Source organism: Xenia sp. Carnegie-2017, unplaced genomic scaffold (assembly GCF_021976095.1).
Source record: "Xenia sp. Carnegie-2017 unplaced genomic scaffold, XeniaSp_v1 HiC_scaffold_22, whole genome shotgun sequence".
In the NCBI taxonomy this organism is placed as follows: domain Eukaryota; kingdom Metazoa; phylum Cnidaria; class Anthozoa; order Malacalcyonacea; family Xeniidae; genus Xenia; species Xenia sp. Carnegie-2017.
In genome coordinates this window covers 8,189,575-8,210,882 of record NW_025813485.1, presented here as the reverse complement: position 1 = coordinate 8,210,882, position 21,308 = coordinate 8,189,575, and the positions used below count along the sequence as shown (strand labels likewise).

The 21,308-nt window shown below is 35.7% G+C and overlaps 1 protein-coding gene and 1 long non-coding RNA gene across 4 annotated transcripts; both read right to left on the bottom strand.

Annotated features, from left to right (window-relative positions):
- Nucleotides 1-346: 346 nt before the first annotated feature.
- LOC124447524 (transient receptor potential cation channel subfamily A member 1-like) lies at nt 347-21,076 on the bottom strand. 3 transcript variants are annotated; one of them, XM_046998482.1, is made up of 13 exons: nt 20,943-21,076; nt 10,580-10,700; nt 10,323-10,482; nt 9,201-9,287; nt 8,466-8,716; nt 7,486-7,780; nt 6,913-7,081; nt 3,501-3,614; nt 3,387-3,425; nt 2,909-3,033; nt 2,527-2,766; nt 1,760-2,074; nt 477-1,475 (listed from the first exon to the last, which is right to left on the bottom strand). In XM_046998482.1, exons 1-13 carry the CDS (start codon nt 20,977-20,979, stop codon nt 1,137-1,139), a joined length of 2,292 nt encoding a protein of 763 aa, XP_046854438.1. In that variant the 5' UTR covers nt 20,980-21,076; the 3' UTR covers nt 477-1,136. The 3 variants fall into 3 exon arrangements, with proteins under 3 accessions (XP_046854436.1, XP_046854438.1, XP_046854437.1); XM_046998480.1 differs by having other exon boundaries at nt 347-1,475; nt 3,387-3,614; XM_046998481.1 differs by lacking the exon at nt 20,943-21,076 and adding an exon at nt 12,026-12,084 and having other exon boundaries at nt 3,387-3,614.
- Nucleotides 17,056-17,481, bottom strand: LOC124447530. The gene is made up of 3 exons (XR_006948745.1): nt 17,436-17,481; nt 17,279-17,353; nt 17,056-17,144 (listed from the first exon to the last, which is right to left on the bottom strand). It is a non-coding gene; the product is annotated as an uncharacterized LOC124447530 (long non-coding RNA).
- Nucleotides 21,077-21,308: the final 232 nt, after the last annotated feature.

The following is a 21,308-nucleotide window of genomic DNA, read 5'->3' as shown; positions in this document are numbered from 1 at the left end:
GTTAATGAAACCTGCATAAATTAGGGCATATTTCATCAGAATATATTGATGATTCCTACCTACAAGGCAGATCATACCATGACTGTGCCTGCAATGTGCAAGACCCTGTAAAAACGCTCTCCTTCTTGGGGTTGACTATCCATTCGGAAAAACCGATATTGGAACCTACTCAATCACTAGAGTTCCTAGGACTACTGCCTTAAAACTACTGTTTAAGACTACTGCCTTAAAACTGGCTTGTGGAAACTTTGATCAGACAATGAAGCTGTCTTCAAAAGCAATCGCAGAGTTACAGTGGTGGATATCATCACTACCTACATCATTTAATGTTATAAATAAGACGTGGTATACCTGATGTTTTTATTAACACAGATTCTTCCCTTTCAGGCTGTGGAGTCTATGAAAACTCTAACGTTCAAAATTTGCACGAGGTGCGGTTGCTAAACTCTCCTGAGCAAATAAAATTCTATAGTAAATAATTATGATAACAATTTACTTATCACCTGTTATTTGCACATTGATCTCAATACTCCATAAAGGAGTTATTTATACAAGGGAATAATAATTTTATTGCTTTTAGTTATTTTGTAGTTTTTATTGTAAATAGGAGATATGTTAATAAGGGAGGAACGGAGAGAGGGTAGAAAAACTCTGTTAACATATAGAAAAGTACTGGGAAGTTTGTTACTATTTAGTTTACAAAATCCTCAAAACATGCATTCTTCTCGGAAAATTACTTAAAAAGAAAAAGGCCACATTAAAAGAAATTCAGTCTTTAATTGTTTTATTAAATTTTGCATGCATGGTCGTCGTACTAAGTAGGGCATTTCTGTGTCGGCTAATTTATCTTACCAAGGGAGTTAGTCCTAATACGCTTTTATATGCACATGAAAAACATGGGAGGGAGTTACTGTAGCTCATTAAGCCTGGTTTCCACTATTGTTTTATCACGATAAAAGCGATAGCGATAACTTTTATTCGCAATGGTTGCGCGATTAGACGTGCTGTTTACATTATGTCGGATGGCGATTATTTTGTGAAATGGCGTCAGTAAAAAAACACGATCTGGTAGTATAATAATTTGGTTTGACCAAATAAAAATGGTTTGACACAATAGCCTTTATATAGTACTCAACTCAAGCATTTTTGCGGTCATTAACCACCTCGACCACTTTTTCCAACACTTCCGAATGAAAATCACTAATTTCTTTCATTATTTTCTTGTGATGCTCCTCAAATCTAACTTTCAAAACTTCCTCGAGCTGCTGCCGTGTGAGAGTGTCACGTTCAACTTCATCGTCGCTTTCCTCATCATTGTAGAAAGTGTTCATTTCTCCGGCAAAAAATCGATTCAAATTATCCGTGAAGGATTTTTTGTGATTTGGATATTCCGTGTACACAATTGCATGTTTCCTTCGACGGAAACAAGGCAATCGAGTAAACAGCGAATATTCTACTGCCATCATGAATTTCATCTGAAAAGAAAGGAAAACCACTATTGTATGGTATATAGATATGCAAAAATTAAATGTATTAGAAGAGGTTTTTATTTCATGCTTAGTTGCATAATGACTTAAACTATCGAGAAGTATGTAAATGACTGGGAAAATGTTTTAACTTTATATACAAAAATGTTGAATACAATATTCCGTGCTTTTGTCTCACCTATTTGATGTTTCAATGATTTAAACATTTCAAACGACAAAGTAATTCTAATAATCCAAATTTCTTCAATGGGAATGACCCTACATAAACTTACATGTTGTCTAAGCCTTTGCACCGTTGCCTTTTTTATCACGTCCTGGGTATCTCCGACAGCTAAGCCAATCAACACATTATTTATAACGATCACCATCAACAGTATGAAAATAACAAACATGAAAAGTTTAAAAGAATGAAAAGTCTTGTAATAACCAATGTTCAGGAATAGATCATCGTAACCAAAGTCACCAAGCATCGAAACAAACGTACTAAGGATAGCGATAGGAAAGTTTTTGAATCGTTCTCTTTCAGCCAGCAGTAGGTAAAACGTTGATGCATATGCCATACAAAACAGCAAAATTATTAGGAGCATCTGCAATAAGAAATTGCTTGTTTGAAGTGAAAGCGCAAAAATAATGATTTTATGGAATTGTAAGTAAAGTGGAATTTCGTTAATTCTTATCTCATCAATTTTCTTAAGAGTTTGAAATTCTTCAAAGTTATAGCAACTAAAATCAAGTTACTTTTGGTTTTGCAAAGAATTTCTGCCATAATGATGACAAAATATTACAAATGTGTAAATTGAAAAAGAAGTGCATGCATGACAAGTCAACGTAGATTCAGTATTTGTTTTATCTTTACCGATTGTATTTTTTTTCTTTTATTTTAAACGAGCATTTTGTAAAAACCTAGGCGTTTACAGGATTACTTCACCCGATAAAATATTCTTGTATAACACACACAAATGGTTGCTTGCATTAATCGTTGAAATAAAAATGTTAGAAACTATACATCGCCACATATGTTTTGTTGTTTCTGTGATACCTTCAATAAAGTTTTCATCGTCTTCTGTATTGTTAAAATATAAGTGCCGATGTCAGGAATTCTTCGTAAGAACCAGATGAGATCAAACCAAGAAATGCAAATTGCAATTGCTGCTGCGCCAAACTGATTTTCGGTCTTGGATGCTGTGATTGGAAAAATGAAATACAAAACGAACAAAAACAAAGTCCATTCAAAGTAGTTTGACGGTTGCTTGAAATAGTTCCAGCCAAACGAACACATCTATAAATTGATAATTTAGAGCGCTTGTTAAGCAAAATTCATATTTCAATGAAAACCAGTTAGCTAACTGTAAAAATCTGTTCGTATAGGTATACTACAAACTATTTCTTCAAGAAACTACAAAATTTTTTATCTATCAAACCTGCACAAATTCTTTGAGAACGTTGAATATTGTTAAGGTAAAAATAATAGAGGTAGCAATAAGTGGTCCAGTGTCTTTAGGGTTTGCAACAGGCTCTGGATATTTCTCTGATATTGTACCATTCTCTAAATGAGACAAAGTTAACTTTTTAAACTCTAAATGGAAACTCTCTGAAACTCTTAGTAGCAATTTGCATGCGAATGAACACAACATTTCTCTCAGTAAGTTTTCTGACGAATACAATAATTTTCTATAGAATGGCAATACATTTTGCGGGGCTATATATATAATAACAAATTGCGTTTTAGTCAAGTGTTAAAACTTGTTTTTTGTATAAGTTGTCGGATGATCTATTTTACATGTAGAGCTGACAGTATTTTCTTACAGTCAACGATAACAAAGGTCTTTGCTTCAAAAAGGAAATATCAATATCTGTCTATTTATAAAAGGCCTATATATTGCACCGCCAAAAGCTTACCGTGATTTTGAAGCATCTTTTTAGCAATACCACCGCGGACTAGAGCGACATAGGCATTGAACAAGATGTGAAAACATACAAAAAGGATCAAATCGATCAAAAATATATAGCAACCTTTCTCTCGCCATTTAACACTCAAATATTTCCTGCAAAGCTTGTGAGTCAAGCACTTCTCTTCGTTATTTTTGAGGATTGCTTGGAGTGCATGAAATGCAGGTGGATTAGAACCTAAAAATTATTCAAAGAAAAAAGTCAGCATTGCACGTATAGAATAAGTTCATGAAGATATCAGGGCTCCTGTGTAGACGCATATATTGAAAAAAAAGTGGCGCGGTGGCTGAGGAGCTAGGTTTGCCATCACCCAATAGGGAAGGATTTAAGGAAGGCGCAAAAGGCATATACGGGAGTGGCAGAACGCATCTGTGCAAAACTCTGCTATATTTATAATTGGAAACAAAATCAAACCAATAAGACCATTGAGTTCCATTATAACTGGAGCAGCTATCTCAAAAACGGCTTTTTTTTGGCTGACGCCGAAACTGATTTTCCAAAATTTACCGCTTTTCAGAAAATATTTCACTTTCTCACTCTTCTCTTAAAGGAGTGCAGAAGAAATGAAAATATATTTCACATTTGGCTAGCAAATCTATGATTACAATCAAGGAAAAACCGAGAACTGAAAACAGCGAGTCAAACTGTGGTTGCCAGTTTATTAGGTTATTCTGATAAAAATTTGATCGATGCCTATCCAACTCTTTGTCGTGTTTATGCTATCGCTGTGGCCATCCCAGTAACTGATGACTTCATAACGCTCATTTTCTGCACTTAATAGGGTTAAACTCACATTCGGTCGACCATGGTTCATGAAAAACTTAATACAATGATTTCTAATTAGCAGCAATTTTAAAAAACACTTGAGAGAAACGACGATTTTTTTGAAAGCAAACATGTTTCGACATTATCAGAATGCCATCTTCAGTGCAGAATGGTTAGTGTTAAGTAATATGATACGTAATATGATATGAATAAATTAATTACAATGAATAGGAATAAGATTAAGTTACAAAATTATAAAATATTTACAAAAAAGGAGAAAAGAAAAATAAATTAAGTATTAAGAACTTATAACAAAAAATATTATTATAAAGTAAATATAGTGTTGTAGTGGTGAACTTGGATATTTAAATCGGGATTAGTTTTATTAATGTGTAGAGCTTCCTTGATTTTGAGTGAGAAAGTGGATTGATCAGTGTCGATGATTTTAAAACAGGAAGGTGAGAATTTGTTTTTACATGAAGGAGAGGCTTGAAGATGTTTGTAGATAGTGGAGTTTTGTCTGTGTGAGTATGTTCCTTTATCCTGGTAGATAATTGGCGAGAAGTTTCACCAATATAGCGGAATTACATCCCGCACATGAAAATGATAAACTACCATAGATTTGGAAAGTTCGGGAAGTGGGTCTTTAAACGAAAATAAAGATTTTATTTTAAAAGGTGTGAAAATAAGTTTAACGTCAATGTCAGTGCAGTAGCGTTTAATGATTTGTGTGAGTTTGCGTTGTGTGTGTCGTGAGTAATCACCTATGTAAGGTAGTTTGAAATAACGTTTATTGTCAGGTTGTTGTATATCGTTAGTGTTAGTTGTGGAGTTAGATGAGTCACTGCTTTTCTTGTTGTCCAAATAGTGTTGTATAGTCTTGTTGATGAAATGAAAAGGAAAAGAATTACGTTGGAGAGTGAATATTAGTTTCTTTAAATCATGTTGAAAGCCGATGTCTGTGTTGTTAAGTTTCCGTGCTCTGTCGGTCAGTGTTCGTATCAGTCCAATTTTGTAATTTAACGGTGTGAAACTAAAAAAGTTAGTCAGTAGTCCTGTATATGTTGGTTTGTGGTACGTAGAGGTCATACAGTTTTCATGTGATTTAGTTAGTAAGATGTCAAGAAAGGGTAACTGATTGTCTTGTTCGGTTTCGTATGTAAAGTTTATGCTTTGATGTTGTTTGTTGATGTATTCGTAAAGAGTAATGCTTCGTCTTTGTTATGAAAATACAAAAATGTCGTCAACGTATCTGCGGTAAAATAAAGGTTTGTTGTTGCTGTAGTTATTTAACCAGTTTCGTTCGTGAAAACCCATGAAAATGTTGGCTAGATTGGGTGCCAAGGTGAGCCCATACTTACCCGTCAACCTTGGGCTCTTGGCACCCATTCTGGCATTTTTCAGATTTTCCTGGTACAAACATTTACCGACAACATTGACATTTTCATAATCACGAACAAATCAACATCAAAGCATAAACTTTCAAACCGAACAAATTACTTTTGACATCTTACTAAATAAATCACATGAACTCCATACCACAAACCAATATGGACTACTTTTAGTTTCACACCATTAAATTACAGGTTGGACTGATACGAACACTGACCGACAGAACGGAAACTTACACGGACATCGGCTTTCAACGTGATTTAAAGATATTCACTCTCCAACGTAATTCTTTTCATTCATCAACAACACTATTTGGACAACAAGAACATGACTCTCCACAACAACGTTATAACCTTGGTGTTATTCACCTCACGACACTTGCAAACTCACGTCATTAAACGCTACTTGACATTGACGTTAAACTTATTTTCACAAAATAAAATCTTTATTTTCGTTTAACCCACTTCCCGAACTATGGTAGTTTATCAATCATGTTTCGGTGAAACTTCTCATGAATTATCTACCAGGATAAAGGAACATACTCACACAGACAAAAACTCCACTATCTACAAACATCAAGCCTCTTCATAAAACAAATTCTCACCTTCTGTTTTAAAATCATCGACACTGATCAATCCACTTTCTCACTCAAAATCAAGGAAGCTCTACACATTAATAAAACTAATCCCGATTTAAATATCCAAGTTCACCACTACAACACTATATTTACTTTATAATAATATTTTTTGTTATAAGATCTTAATACTTAATTTTTTTTTCTTTTCTCCTTTTTTGTAAATATTTTATAATTTTGTAACTTAATCTTATTCCTATTCATTGTAATTAATTTATTCATATCATATTACGTATCATATTACTTAACACTAACCATTCTGCACTGAAGATGGCATTCTGATAATGTCGAAACATGTTTGCTTTCAAAAAAATCGTCGTTTTTCTCAAGTGTTTTTTAATACAATGCTTTTAATGACAGTCGAGCGACGATAATATAAACTTGTATGCCAAAAGTTTTCCTGAATTGTGAAACGTTCTTCTTTGACAACAGCTCTTCTATAACTTTCTATGTAGTGTTGTGTTGTAATACTTGTTCTACGATGGTAAAACGTATTTTAGCTTATAGCTCTATCATTTTCAATCCCCGCTATAAATCTTTGAGCCATCAAAACAGTGGAAACGAAATTATAAAATTAAGCTGCTTGGCAGCAAACATGTGGTTCATATGTCGTAATTAATAAACACATCAAGGAACTCAAATTTTCCTACGATGGTGTTTATAATCGTAAAAACAAACCTTTACCTGGACTATGAAAAAGAAAAAAGTCGTAGCTAATATTGTAGTCATGAGAATTTTGCTTGTGATCACTAGTCGCAACACAACGATCTAGCAATAGCTTCGCTTGATCCGGCATTTTCTCAATAAGGTACGCAAAGCATTTCTTCGCTCCATTCTTCCAATCACAAACGAGCTAAAATGGAAGGTAAACCTATAACTGACTGACGGATACGTTTTTGAAGAACTTTAAATTTAAATTTCTTATTAAGTCCTCCTGAGGGATTTTGTACCGCAGATTTTTGCAATGCAACAAGAAATGTAAAAGACAAAAAACTGAATGCTGGTTTACAATACTTGAACAGTGATATAAGTTAATCACTGCATGAGTTTTATATTCTGGTGAAATAACGTTTAAGATTATTGCTGAATTGTGTAAAAGGTATTTTTAAGAGCTTTATAGATCTTTTGCTATCACACATGAGTAACCTAAATGACGAATTTTTTTTCAATGGTTTTTATTGACGTTTTTGAGTGATTTAAGAGTCATTAGTGGAAAACTTCCTCTTGTTTTTATGAAGACAAAATTTTGCTACTCACGTTTTTCCAGTCGGCACTCAGCAGTAGCTCATTAACTATGTGCTCTTGTTTGTGGATGACAGCAATTTCCAGACAGCTTTCACCACCGGTAGTTCTTAAAAGTGGATCAGCACCATTTTCCAGTAGAAATGAGACAATACTTCGAAAACCTTTGGCACAGGCAACATGTAATGGTGTTCTCTCTCCCGAGTCGGTTGCAAGTAACAGAGTGACTTCATCGAAACTCAGCAGTTTAACGTTGGATATAGACCCAGCGTAAGCAGCTTCGTGAAGCAATGTTGACATGTTGTTATCACTAAAATTAGAAATACTTTTTGGTTGTTATACGTCGTCAAGTGCCTGCGAGTCATGTCGTTTAATTTTTTTACAATTGGACTGTTTTTAATTTCATCCCGTTCGTCATAGCAACAAAATTAAAAGTTTTAAAGGACTGCAGATGCAGGGACGTCCGGTGGAAATTTCGAAAAACAGGACAGTACAAAGAGGAGAAATTTTATGCACAAGGGAACCAAAAAACTATAAAGAAATATCGACTCTGTTCAATTGCAAATATTTTTATTAAATCGATTGAAATGCTAAAATCCAGTTATAGGTACGATTGAAAGTATCTATTTAAAAATAGATAACCGTTCAGTTATAGATACAAGGATATGACGTCATTTGTGATAAGAACTAAAAAAGTGGCCACGGAGCTTCCGAGGCCAGTAATGACTTCTTGGAACCACTCAACTGTCAAAGCACTTATAGACGTAACACCTAATTTAAGACCTGTGAAATAAACTTTTAGTAATTTATTTAGTGAATGCCGAGTAAAATTTTTTTAAAAAGTTATGACAATAGGTGAAGAGATCAATTTTCTTTCAATCTTAAATGAATGCATGCTTATGAATTTCGGAATCCACACGCAATCAAATCGAGTCAAGAGCAAAACTGCCATGAAAGCGTTAGGCAAAAATATCTTATTCATATTACATACTCACGTTTCCAAAATGTTTGCGCCCTGCGAGAGGAGAAAGTCCAATAGAAAGCATTCCTCAAGAGCAGCGGCGTAATGCTGCGGTGATTTTCCTCCATCATCTTTATCAAAGAGGGATTCAGGTCGAGCCGAAAGAATATCTTCTACGATATATGGATTGCACGAATAAACTGCACAATGGATCAATGTCTGTCCTTTCTTTGAACTACGAAGAGTGTAAATATTCTCATCCGCACTGGCAAGAATTTGTAGGCTCTTCAAAAATAGAATAGAATTGTGAATAGAAGATAAAAATCTAACGAGTACATCATAAGTAAGTGTCATTAATGATAGGTGAAAAAAAAGTATGACTGATAGAATTTTTTGCCCAAGTAAGATTGCATTGCTGTGATCGAATTTCGTTGTGCAAATACAACCAAACATTGTCCTTGAATGGCCCGAGTGAACACCTGCTGATGGGCGCCTTGTTAAACACTTAATTCAAATTTTTAGGGCAAGATTTACTTCAGCAGATATACATATTTCGCCGTGTTGGCAGTTAGCGCAGCACAATTCTCACATTACCATTTTAGCATAAAAACAATGCACGACCAAAATCAGAATTGCCTGAATTTTGATTGATTTCATTTATTTAAATTTGCGCGCACGTACGTAAGACTAAAAGTTTTTATTAGAAACACATTTTTCAAGTTAAATAAATAGATAAAAGGTAAGTGAAGTTAGTTAGTATTGAAAATACCTCTCTTTTATTGTGCAACACAGCAACATGAGCCGGAGTGTGACCATTTATATCCTCACTGTGGAGAGCTTCCATGAGTTGCTCATGCTGTTGAAAATCACCATAAAAATGAAATTAATGAATAATATTCGTGCTGTCTCCACTTTCGAGATTCCAGAGCCCTTGAAGCGTAAATAACCAGTTTCTTAAATTGTCATGCACGAGTCAAATTTGAATACAGACTATATGCTATCGATTTTCTCAAATATTGTACGAATTTTGACAACCAGCAGATTGTGTCATATTTGTACGTATACTTATTAATCCATAACATTTTGATTTTGATTTTAATTTGAGTTGGAAAATTTTCTATTTTTTCTAAGAATTGTATCTTACTGGTGAAAAAGCGCGGAAAACGTCGGGTCAGAATTCTAAAATCCTACATTTTTAAAGACCATAAACACAAATTTCAGGTGGACTATCTTTGCAGCTCTTGAAATCAAACTGTCTCTTTACATATTTTGGCTTCCCTTTTTTCAACCATAAGTGCCCCTCGGAGCTTGTGCTTCCTCAATTTTCATATCATTCCTAAGCCACTGGTCACAACTGTCTAATATTATTCCTCGAGGAATAATATTATGTATATTCTCTGATAATGGCTTTGGAATAAAACAACAGTCTAATCTTTGGCAATAAACTTCTTCTCTCCCTTAAAATTTATTCATTTCGATTGGGAGTATAGTTTTAATTTTATCCGAAAAGTGTGGAATTGTCTACCAATGGGACTTCTAGAATGACTGGAAATCAAACTTCATGTATCGCATTGTAACATTTATAAAGGTGGAGTTTTAGCTTGCACTAGTAAAAATCTCATTTCATGCTGTGGATTAGTCTTTGTAAAAGTAAGGTGTGATGAATTATAGTTTGTATCATGTCATTGCTGTATACATTGCATTCGTATCTGCCTACAAGAAAGGGTAATTTTTGTTAAATAATAATTAAAATAATAAAATTTTAAGCCACAATGACCTGCAACGCAAGGCAAGTCATACGTGCTTCAAAATGACGCATGCTTAAATGATTTGTTGTTTAAAGGGTAACAATTTTAGAAAATCAACTGCACAATAAAGAAATATATCTTACCTCCTCAAAATGTTTTAAAAGAATTTTCAGTAGCTCTTCTCTTTGAACACTAAGATGAAATATATTTCTTCCGAAGTCATCAATGTCTGTTATACTGAGGTCCTCATTCTTTGCCTTTCCAAGATATCGCTCCGTCATAAGAATGCCTCGTCGAACAGCTCTATGTTATATAAGAAGATCAAAATTTTATTGACACAAATGACACAAAAATCATCAATATTTTAAAATTGGCATCAAGAAATGTTCATGCAACTTACCCAATCAATGAGTTAAGTGATGGGGGAGAATTCGAATTAGAACATGGAATCATGAAGAATGGCATTTTTTCATTTAGGTTTCTCATTTCTGTAGGCGGATTGCTTACGTCCGATCTCATTTCTAGATCATGTCGAACAAGGAAATGTTTAAATGCCGTTGAAATATATAAACAGAAAAATATAATTGGACGCTGGAGTATGTACTGTAGTAATAAAGTTCTATGTTAATTGAAATGTGGATAAGTTTGTGTTTAAGGTGAGCCATATATTTTCTCAGCCCGATCTTTTACACCTACAATGCAAATTTCTCATCAAAATAACGTATTGTTCATTTCCTTAGAAAATTAAGTCCATTGGTTGTTTTTTCAGTGATTTCCATTGTAGGATGTATAGGAGTAAAAAATGGGATGGCTTTGCTACAGTATTTTCTGAATGAAAAAACAAATTTGTAAGGAATAATTCTAACACTTTCTCTCGCAAGTGATGTCATCGACGACATTCGAAAAATAGATAGTGCAATATACGGAAGGTGTCAACAACGTAACACAAAATCAAAAACCAAATAGAACCCGTTCTGACCATTATAACAATTTGTTTTAATACTTTATATCGCCTCAAGGGAAAGGTGAAGCCTCAAAGGAGACGACAATTGAGTGCAATAGTTGAATGGTTGAGGTGGCTTTAATACATTAACTAAGTTTTTGAATGTTTTTTTTTTTGCATTTATACTATATAAAGGAAAACATAAATTTTTCTAAAAGCACTTGTACAATAAAGACAAGCTTTTTAATTTTATACATGACTAAGATTTCAGAGAAGGGTTAATTAGGGTTAGAAGTAGGGTTAGGGTTAAGTCAGGCTTTCTATAGTTAAAAATAAATCCAAGTTATCAATATATTCAAAATTACAGTATTCGGCTTTGGTAAATTGATGTAGACCATGCAATGGTCAGAGGAGTTACGACGGATTCCACAGTGACCATTTGACGTACTTCTTTCTTCATACAACATTGCTTAGAAATACATGCTAATTGTTTATACCAGTGGCGGATCTAGAGTACGTCAAAATAAATTGCAGCTGCACATTTTGGCGTATATTCACATTTCTAAACACTTTAGAGGCTAATCCATTCGTAAAATTATATTCTTTAGAAATTAAACACCAATAGTGTTTTTCTGAATGTAATTTGAATTTAAAATTGAAGATCAATAATTTATTTTGACGTACTTTGGATCCGCCACTGGTTTATACCATTGCTTTTAGGCAATGTGCTTGGTTGTTTGATTTGTTAGGGTTGAACCTAGAGATAGTGTTACGTTTATAAGCAAAAACTTCCGCTGAAAGGTCGAGAAGTGATGACAAATGTAAATTACATTTTCGAGAAAAAGTTGTTGCTCTTCTCATTTATATGTTGTTGCGAAACTTTTGCCAAATTCTCGTCTTTACCTTACAACTGCAGATCTTTAAGTTCCGGACGATCGTGACTAAAACACCACACGAGTACATTCGAGTACATACGAGTGACATACGAGTACATACGAGTAACATACAAGTACATACGAGTAACATACGAGTGACATACGACTATTTTCTGGTCAACAAATGAGAAACAACACAATTTCTTCAATACATTGATATTTGCGTTTATTTTTCCTTGTATTTGTGTGGACTTTGGGGCAACCATTTGATGGATTTAAATGCTGAAAAGGTATTTTACTTTCATACTACATTCATTTGTATGTTTTAGTTGAATTTGTTATAGATATTTTGTTGATGCAATTTGCCAGTATTTGAGCGCTTTTTGAAACACTTTCACCTGGGAAATACATATTTATGAAAGCGATTATACATTCATTTTGGTCTTTAAGATACAGATTTTGCAGTTAAAAGACTGAATTATATCAGCTAGAACTTTAAAAACATTAAAAGTAAGCTGAAATTGTACGCATATGATATATATACGCCAGACTGGAAAGTATGCAAACTGCGCAAGCTAGATCAATTTTTTTTAGAAATTTTGCGCGGCGGATTTTCAATTTTGCGCGGCGGATTTTCGACTTTGCGCTGCGAAGCCATAAAATATTCGCGAGATGCCAGTTTATTTTTTCCGTATCACACTCCATTTTTGATAGTTTGCAATTGCAAATAATTATGAAAAATAACATAAAAGATGATACATGTGTATAGCTGTAGCTTACCTTAAGTTGGAGCTTGCAACTCTCCTTTACAACGTGAGGATGTGTCATGTGTAATCACAAAAATGCCACTTTACCTTAGGTATTATGTAACGAGTCGAACGACCAACGTACCACGTATGTTTATCATTCATCTGTTTCATCGTTTAATCACAGCGTATGATACGATAAAGGTAGGCACCAAATAAATTTGATTTACTGACGTCGTCAAATACGTCGTCAAAAAACAAATCAATCAGGAACCATCTTTTGTATAATCAGCAGCCAGATTGTGGAGTAGAAGGTTTTCAGTTAATAATTGTTTATTATCAGCAGGCAGATGGTGGACAAAAAGGTTTTCAGTTAATAATTGTTTATAATCAGCAGCCAGATTGTGGAGTAGAAGGTTTTCAGTTAATAACTGTTTATAATCAGCAGGCAGATGGTGGACAAAAAGGTTTTCAGTTACTAATTGCTTATAATCAGCAGCCAGATGGTAGAGTAGAAGGTTTTTCAGTTAATAACTGTTTATAATCAGCAGGCAGATGGTGGACAAAAAAGGTTTTCAGTTAATTATTGTTCATAATCTGTAGCCAGGTGGTGGACAAAAAAGGTTTTTCAGTTAATAATTGTTTATAATCAGCAGGCAGATGGTGGACAAAAAAGGTTTTCAGTTAATAATTGTTTATAATCAGCAGCCAGATTGTGGAGTAGAAGGTTTTTCAGTTAATAATTGTTTATAATCAGCAGGCAGATGGTGGACAAAAAAGGTTTTTCAGTTACTAATTGTTTATAATCAGCAGCCAGATGGTAAGCAGGGGAGGTTTTCAGTTGATAAATATTTATAATCTCCAGCCAGATGGTGGACAAAAAAGGTTTTTCAGTTAATAATTGTTTATAATCAGCAGGTAGATGGTAAGCAAGGGAGGTTTTCAGTTGATAAATATTTATAATCTGCAGCCAGATGGTGGACAAAAAAGGTTTTTCAGTTAATCTTTGTTTATAATCAGCAGCCAGGTGGTGGACAAAAAAGATTTTTCAGTTAATCTTTGTTTATAATCAGCAACCAGATTGTGGACAGAAAAGGTTTTCAGTTAATAATTGTTTATAATCAGCAGGCAGATGGTAAGCAAGGGAGCTTTTTCAATTGATAAACAATTACGATCTGCTTCCAGATTTGGATTGAAAACTTTTTGATTATAACTGCACGAAGCATACTGGTTGACGCTTGACTAAGGTTACAAGAGGAAAGGTAGCTTAGGGCGTGATGTTATGATGCGTTGCAAAACCTTGGACATCTCTCCTTCGTGTTTTGCCATGCTCGTCGGTCTCTAAAACAGGAATCATATGTCTGGACAAACCACGTTCCTTGTCCCCATTGATGTAAAGTTTTGCCATTTCGTTCAGTGCTGCGTCGCATTGAAGTACAGATGGTAAACTCCAATCAACTTTAGCACGATTCATTAGCACTTTTATGCTTTGCCCACCATCCATTTCTTGCTTATCCACCACCCGGTAAAAAGATTCGGCAACAGCCTCAGTTCCGCATTTCGCATAAAATATGTCAAAGACGAGACAAAACTCTTGGCCGACAGCTGAATAAAATGAGGAATCGTTATATAAAGATTCAATAACGGCCTCTTCTTTAAAAAGAACGTCAATCATTTTACCATTGTTGAGCGTCACTTCGAAGACCTCAGAAAGGGTGAACTGCCTTGGTGTACCTTCTTGGAACCTAGTCACAAAGACTCCTTCCTCGAAAACCACATCCTGCAAGGAAAAATTCCTTCGTCATCGAGAGAGATCTTCTTGAAAAATTAGGAAGTGAGTGTGTAGCATATCACCCCAAACAACGGCAATGAGTGTTTTCTTTAGACGCCAAAACACTGTGGATGATAGCTCGCTACAAAGCTCAAAATTCTTTTCAGAAACATGTGGCATCTGTGAGGAAAAGTTTACACATCGTCTAAACTCATTAGCTCCAAGTTCAGAAAACTCCCTGTTGTTTACTGGACTTTTTTCTTCCGAACGAAAACCGCATAAACCACGAAAAGTCGTCCAAAGTCAAAACACTTTGATAGCATTCTGTTGAGGTCGGAAAAGCTATTGGTGTAGCGAACATCAATCTGACTAATGACATCCGCAGCCAGCTTCTCTAGATCATGAACACTGTCCTGCATTTCTCTTGCTACCCAATCCACTGGCACTTTACCGTCGCCTTCTCTAACGACAAACCAACCAGTTTCCAACTCACTTTGCCCAAAGCGGTAATCTCGAATTTCATGAACTCGCTGGCTTAATCTTGGGCAAACAAAGTCATCAGGATCAATTTTAGATACTTCCTCGATGTAACGTTGCATCTGTCGTTTTACCAAAGGAACATGAGAGCACAACTTCCAACCAGGATACCACTCAGCCTGCGCTTGCAGCATCAGGACGACCAAGGGCCACAACAAATCGAGTACACCAAGCAAATCATGGACAAAGTCTTGACCACATAACTTGTAACCCATCTCTTCTCTATTGTCGTGGTCCTTGAAAGTCTCGATGTACACTTCCAAACTATCTGCAAGATTCTTTAAAGATAGATAGCTGGAGCTCAAAAACCGCTGATGTGCAAATGCGTTGGTTACTCGAAACGGAAGATTCAAGTCCTTAGCAGTATGACGCGCTACGCTGTGCATTTTACCACGACTAAAAGTTGATGATAAAGTGCAATCCTTCTCAGCAAACGATCAACGAAAGGCGAGTCCTTGAGCTGACTAAATACTTTATCTAACCAATGGGCAGGGTCCCATTGGACAGGCCACCAGAATCTTTCTTTGCAGGACAGATCATCATGCAAAAGTTCAAATACAGGCTCGTTCATGCCTGCAATGAACGGCTTGTTGACGTATTGTCCATCCATCACTCGCCCTTGCACTTGCAGTAGCCGATTATCCTTAATACCAACATGCACGTCAAGATCTTTAAAAATGGATGCAGCTAGAGCATCACCTGTACCACCAGTTGCATCAGAGTTACTGTAAACTCCCTTGCGTCAAGGACAATGCCTCGGCGACTACCATTTACAACTGGACAAACGATAGTAACCTGATTAGTGATGCGATGATTGGTAGATTTATCAGCTGTAACATAAAAATGTGGGGCATTCCTGTGTTTGGAAGAGGGTAGAAAGAAAATTGGCTGCTCTCATGTCGATGTAAGCACATGCTGCTTTGATCATGTCTGGAAACAATTTTCGAGAATGACAAAAATCACCAACATCCGCACCAGCAGCTTGAAGCTCAGCAATTCGTGCTTCATAATGAACTGCAGCTGACTTTGTTTTCACAACACCAAGAGCTGCACGGAGTTGATTCTTTGCAACAAGTACTTCCCTTGACCTCCCTTGCTTTACCATCTTCATGTGGTCATCAGCGTTTTGTGGGTCAAAGAAAGAAGATGTCGATGACACGCTTGCTTTTGGCTGTACCATTTTCACACTTGCCTGCAATTAGCTGTTCATACAAGGCATCTGACATATGTAAACCAGATGCCAAAGATCCGTCTGCTTTGCCAGTAGGTCGATTAAAAGATGACGAAAAGGAAACACGGGAAGAGTTTAAAAATTCGACACACGTTCGACACTGCAGCACCCAGCTGTTCTCTTCTTTTAGTATTTCAAAATCTTCCACTTCATCCACAAGCTCAATCAAATTGGAAGATCGAAGTGCGGTACTCGATGTGGGATTGTATGTAGTTGTTGAACTTGTTGATTGGGCTGATTTAGGGTTACCACTCAACTTTTGTGCCACCTTAGTAGCAATTTTTTTCCGCAAGTTCGTCCACATCAAATGGCAGGTCGCCTTGCTCACTTGATAAAATTGAAGGAAGAAAACTTCCAAGCGAGCTTTGATAGCCAAGACGGCTGGTGTTTGAAATAGAGGCAGCCTTACTCGTCTTACTTACTGCATTAACTCTCACAATCTCTTCGATGTAACAATGAAAGTGTTAAAAAGCCAACATTAAAATTTTCTTGCAAACTGTGTGAAAAGTATATGTACTAAGAAATTCAACAGAGGACGTTGAAATACTTAATGATTTCATCGTTAATATTAAACGACTTAAGAAATTTGTAATGTAGAAATTACTTATCCGAACAAGTGAATTATTGGAAGCCTTGAACTAAAAAGTCAACACTTTCAACCACTATGGCATAAATTTCACAAAATATCGTGACAAAATGTCGTAAAATCTGATACTATAATGCAAGAAAAATGCCGTATTTCACTAACAAACCTCTCATCTTTTCATCGGTATCCTCCCAACTTTCAGATTCACTGACACCAGAAACGATTTTGCACGAAAGTTCGTCAGTTGCATGTCCAGCCGTATCCTTACCAAGCTCTCTGAAACAATTTAATATTCATAATTTTAAAAAGCTATCACTGTATATGTAAAAGAAATGTATTATATAACATGTATGCAGTTTGTGATATTCGGTTATTTTATGGTTCACGCAGGGAATGAGCAATTTAGCTACCTTTCATCGACTTCCATAATTTCTATCCGTTCTCCCATTCCGTCGCCACCACACTTTTGTTGCACTTGGCTTGTACTGAAAATACAATTAACATAGAAAACATACACAATGTAAGTGCAGTTCTCAATTTGGGAATTGGGAACTTGATTTTCATTACCTAGCCGATTTAAGCATTTTGTACGCCTGTAGCGCAGATTTAGCAAGAGGGAATCTTCTCTAATAGCGTCATTTGCTAAGGTCTTTTCGCCCTTGTCGCTGTGAGTTTTAAATGGTTTGCTAGAGAGGACTTGTTCCTCTAGCAAGCCAAAATTGCGTTTGCCTTGCCTAAAACAAAGTAAGCAAAAGCCCATTGGGGTTTTCTCGTGTCCACTCTTTGCTCGCTTTGCTTCTGGTCCTGTTTTCTGCTGCTTGCTATGTCTTTTAAACATGTTGGCAAACTGAAACTCTATAACACACAATTTTATGGTTACAAATGTGTCGATAGCCAATCTTGGTTGTTTACTATTGTTTTTATAACCCACTGACAATGTCATGCCACTTTTCTTTGTGACGCAAACACGATCACTCTTACACACGACTAACATTCTAACACTAGATAATTGTTCTGTTACCTTCCTTAGACAGTGTTTGCTGCTTATTTTTAGCCACTGCTGCTGTCTCAGTTTTTGCACAGCCACTACACAAGACCTGGGCACCAAAACCTTCATCATCACCTGCTGATGTTGAGCAAGGCGGAATTGCGTGCACGTTTTTTTGCAAACTTTGCAAAAATGGCTTCCACATTCCTTCTTGCATGAAACGCAAACTAGTAATTAGACAACAACAATGAAAACATAAGTTAAGATAATGTAATGAACGTTTTTTTGGTATCAAAGGCAAGCAGCACTAGTTTTTAGCAACACACAAATGTTGGTTTGGTACTCTTAGTGAGAAATGAATATTGTCGAGGAATCACCGAATCAGCTCCTGCAATCAACCAATGGCTGATATATATTGTGTATATTGTTGTTAGGAAAATTTTCGGCTATTGTAACGCGTGAATTTACCTGATTTAACTGCTTGAATCTCAGCCATCTTGTAAAAATAAATAAACAATTAGAAAAGTTTGTCAAAAAATCTCGCTTTATCACCAAATAATAGCGAGCTAAGCCCTGTTAGTTCGCTAGCAAACCGGTTTTAATTATAAATTGCTTCATTTATCAATATGTTTTATGTAAGGATTGTGAATTTTATTTGCCTTAAATGTATTAAAACATGCTTTGTAGTTTGTAATACAAGAAATCCTTTCGTACCACTACTTTTAGGTTACACAAAAAACATAACTGTTAAATAATAACTTGTTTCCCCGGCGTTTAGTGTTAGAAGCGTTAATGCTTTCAGAATTTTTATCATTTGTAATTTTGTATCAGTACTTTTGATTTTACTAAACCATTACGTGTACTCACCTTACAAATTTGAACACCCAAGTTGGTTTAATTAAATATCACGTATCACCGTAGAATACACCGAAGAATCGATATGGTTTGCCTTGAAGTCACTTAAAAAGAGAAAGCTCGAAAAACGAAAGCAAAGAATGTGTAGTTAATCTGCTCAGATATCATATTTCTAGTCATCAAACGCTTATTGGCTTACCAACCAATTAACGGAACTTGCCTGTCAAAACAGCTTGTAAGATTGACATTCAACAGGCAACAAAACAATTTTTTTCAACGGAAACAACAGCGCTGCAGCGCACATGTGCTGATATTGCGCAATAATTTCTCGCGCTGCGCGGCAAATTTCACAAATGCGCGGCGAACAAGAAATTTTTTAAAATCTGCGCGTCAGGACGCGCATTTCTCCCGAAATTGCGCAAGCTAGATCTAGGTTGCGCAAGACATACTTTCCAGTCTGGTATATACGTAACACAGTGCAACTCTCATTTAATTCAAATATATATAATGTACATTTATTTCATATAGCACGTTTTGAAAGCATTATTTATACGTTGTTTATTTAATCGCTTTCATAAATATGTATTTCCTAGGTGAAAGTGTCAAAAAGCGCTCAAATACTGGCAAATCGCATCGACAAAATATCTATAACAAATTCAACTAAAACATACAAATGAATATAGTATGAAAGTAAAATACCTTTTCAGCATTTAAATCCATCAAATGGTTGCCCCAAAGTCCACACAAATACAAGGAAAAATAAACGCAAATATCAATGTATTGAAGAAATTGTGTTTTTTCTCATTTGTTGACCAGAAAATAGTCGTATGTCACTCGCATGTACTCGTATGTTACTCGTATGTACTCGTATGTACTCGTATGTACTCGTGTGGTGTTTTAGTCACGATCGTTCCGGACAACGTACGTCCTAAAGACAAAGAAAATAGGGGGGATTTCAGCTAATTTATCATGAATACTCTGCTTTTGAAAACCACAGAGCTATTGACCGCCATGCATGTTGCGTTGTGTAAAAATGAAAAATTATGCGTGTGCGTATGCGTTTGCTTTAGCCTTGGTTATTGCATGAGCTGATATCTCAGAACGTGTGAACACTGTAATGAAGTGTCGTTCAGGCCAAAAATATATTAAACCTATGAGGGGGTGTTTACATGAATCCGGAATGACTTTCAATCCCGATCGAAACGTGATGTCAATCCGTGTTTACATGAAACTAATTGTTGTTTTTCTTCGCACTCATTTTAACCCATTTAGCCTCTTTATTCACTTACGAGCTTCAATTTGCCAGAAGACAATACCCATGGCACATGCGTGCTTCGTCATTAATCACAATATCATTCCAGAATGAAACTCAATTCGCGTTTACATGAGATAAAAAGTAAATTTCGATCCGGAATGAAACTAGGAATGAACTCGATCCGGATCGAGTTGTGACTCATTCCGGATTCATGTAAACATGCAATAGGATTTCTTTTAAAGTGGAATGAGTTCATTCCGGATCGAAACTCATTCCGGATTCATGTAAACACCCCCTGACTCAAAACATCACCGCTTTCACCGCAACATGAAACTAAAAGCTCAAGTGTGTGCCATGCTTCAGCGGTTTTGCCGTTAATTGATTTTACTAAATATATATCAGTCTTTGCGTTTACTCGAGAGTGCTTGCTTTAAATTTACTAATTCAAACATTACTTCAAGTTTGTATGGGAGTTTTGAGAGTATATTACATGTTTAACAACATCTCGTAGCTTTTTTTACTTATCATCGATATTGATCTGTCCAACAGTGGAAGTTAGGATCATGAAGCTATACAGTAAACATTTTATATTATATTACCACATGCATGGCTACATTATTATTTCACTCACAACACATTTCATCTTTTGCAAACCTTTAAAATAATCGAAATTGTACTCGCATATGAGAAAGATATATTGTTCAATGGTTGTGCTACTGCTAAAGCTGTTCAGAGGTACTACAAGATTAAGTCAAAATTATGCACAATAACGATGACTAACGTCGCCCCGGAAATTTCTTTCAAATTGTGGCTATTTGGTGGTTAACATCACTTTATAAATAACGAGTAGTTTCGTGACCAGCCGACTATTTTAGTCTTTTTTAGTCTGATTGCGAATCAGATAATCGTCTCAAACACAATACTGCAAGTATACACGAGAACTACCTTATTATTACATATTATTATTCCATATTACCTTCCATTCGGTCTTCAAATGGAGAGATGACGGACATATTGTTCTTCAAGACTCGGTATTATCGTACAAACTCCGTCAAGAAATTTGAAATTTTAGAAGCACAAATCTGCGATCATGCCTGCCTGACCTTCATGACCTAACATGTTTGTCGTCACATTACCTCATCCTGAGAGAAAGTGCCAAGGTTTGACTGTTTGACAGAAGCGCCGCAATTACTATTGAAAGAAATTTCGTAAGGTTGCGAGTTGCGAAATTTTGGGTTGCAAATGATTTTTTGTGGGTTTTTTCGGCCTGGAAAAACTTTCGCTGGCAGCACTGTCATTGACTAAGTCAAGCTAAGCTTGTGTATTCGAAGCAGCACACAAA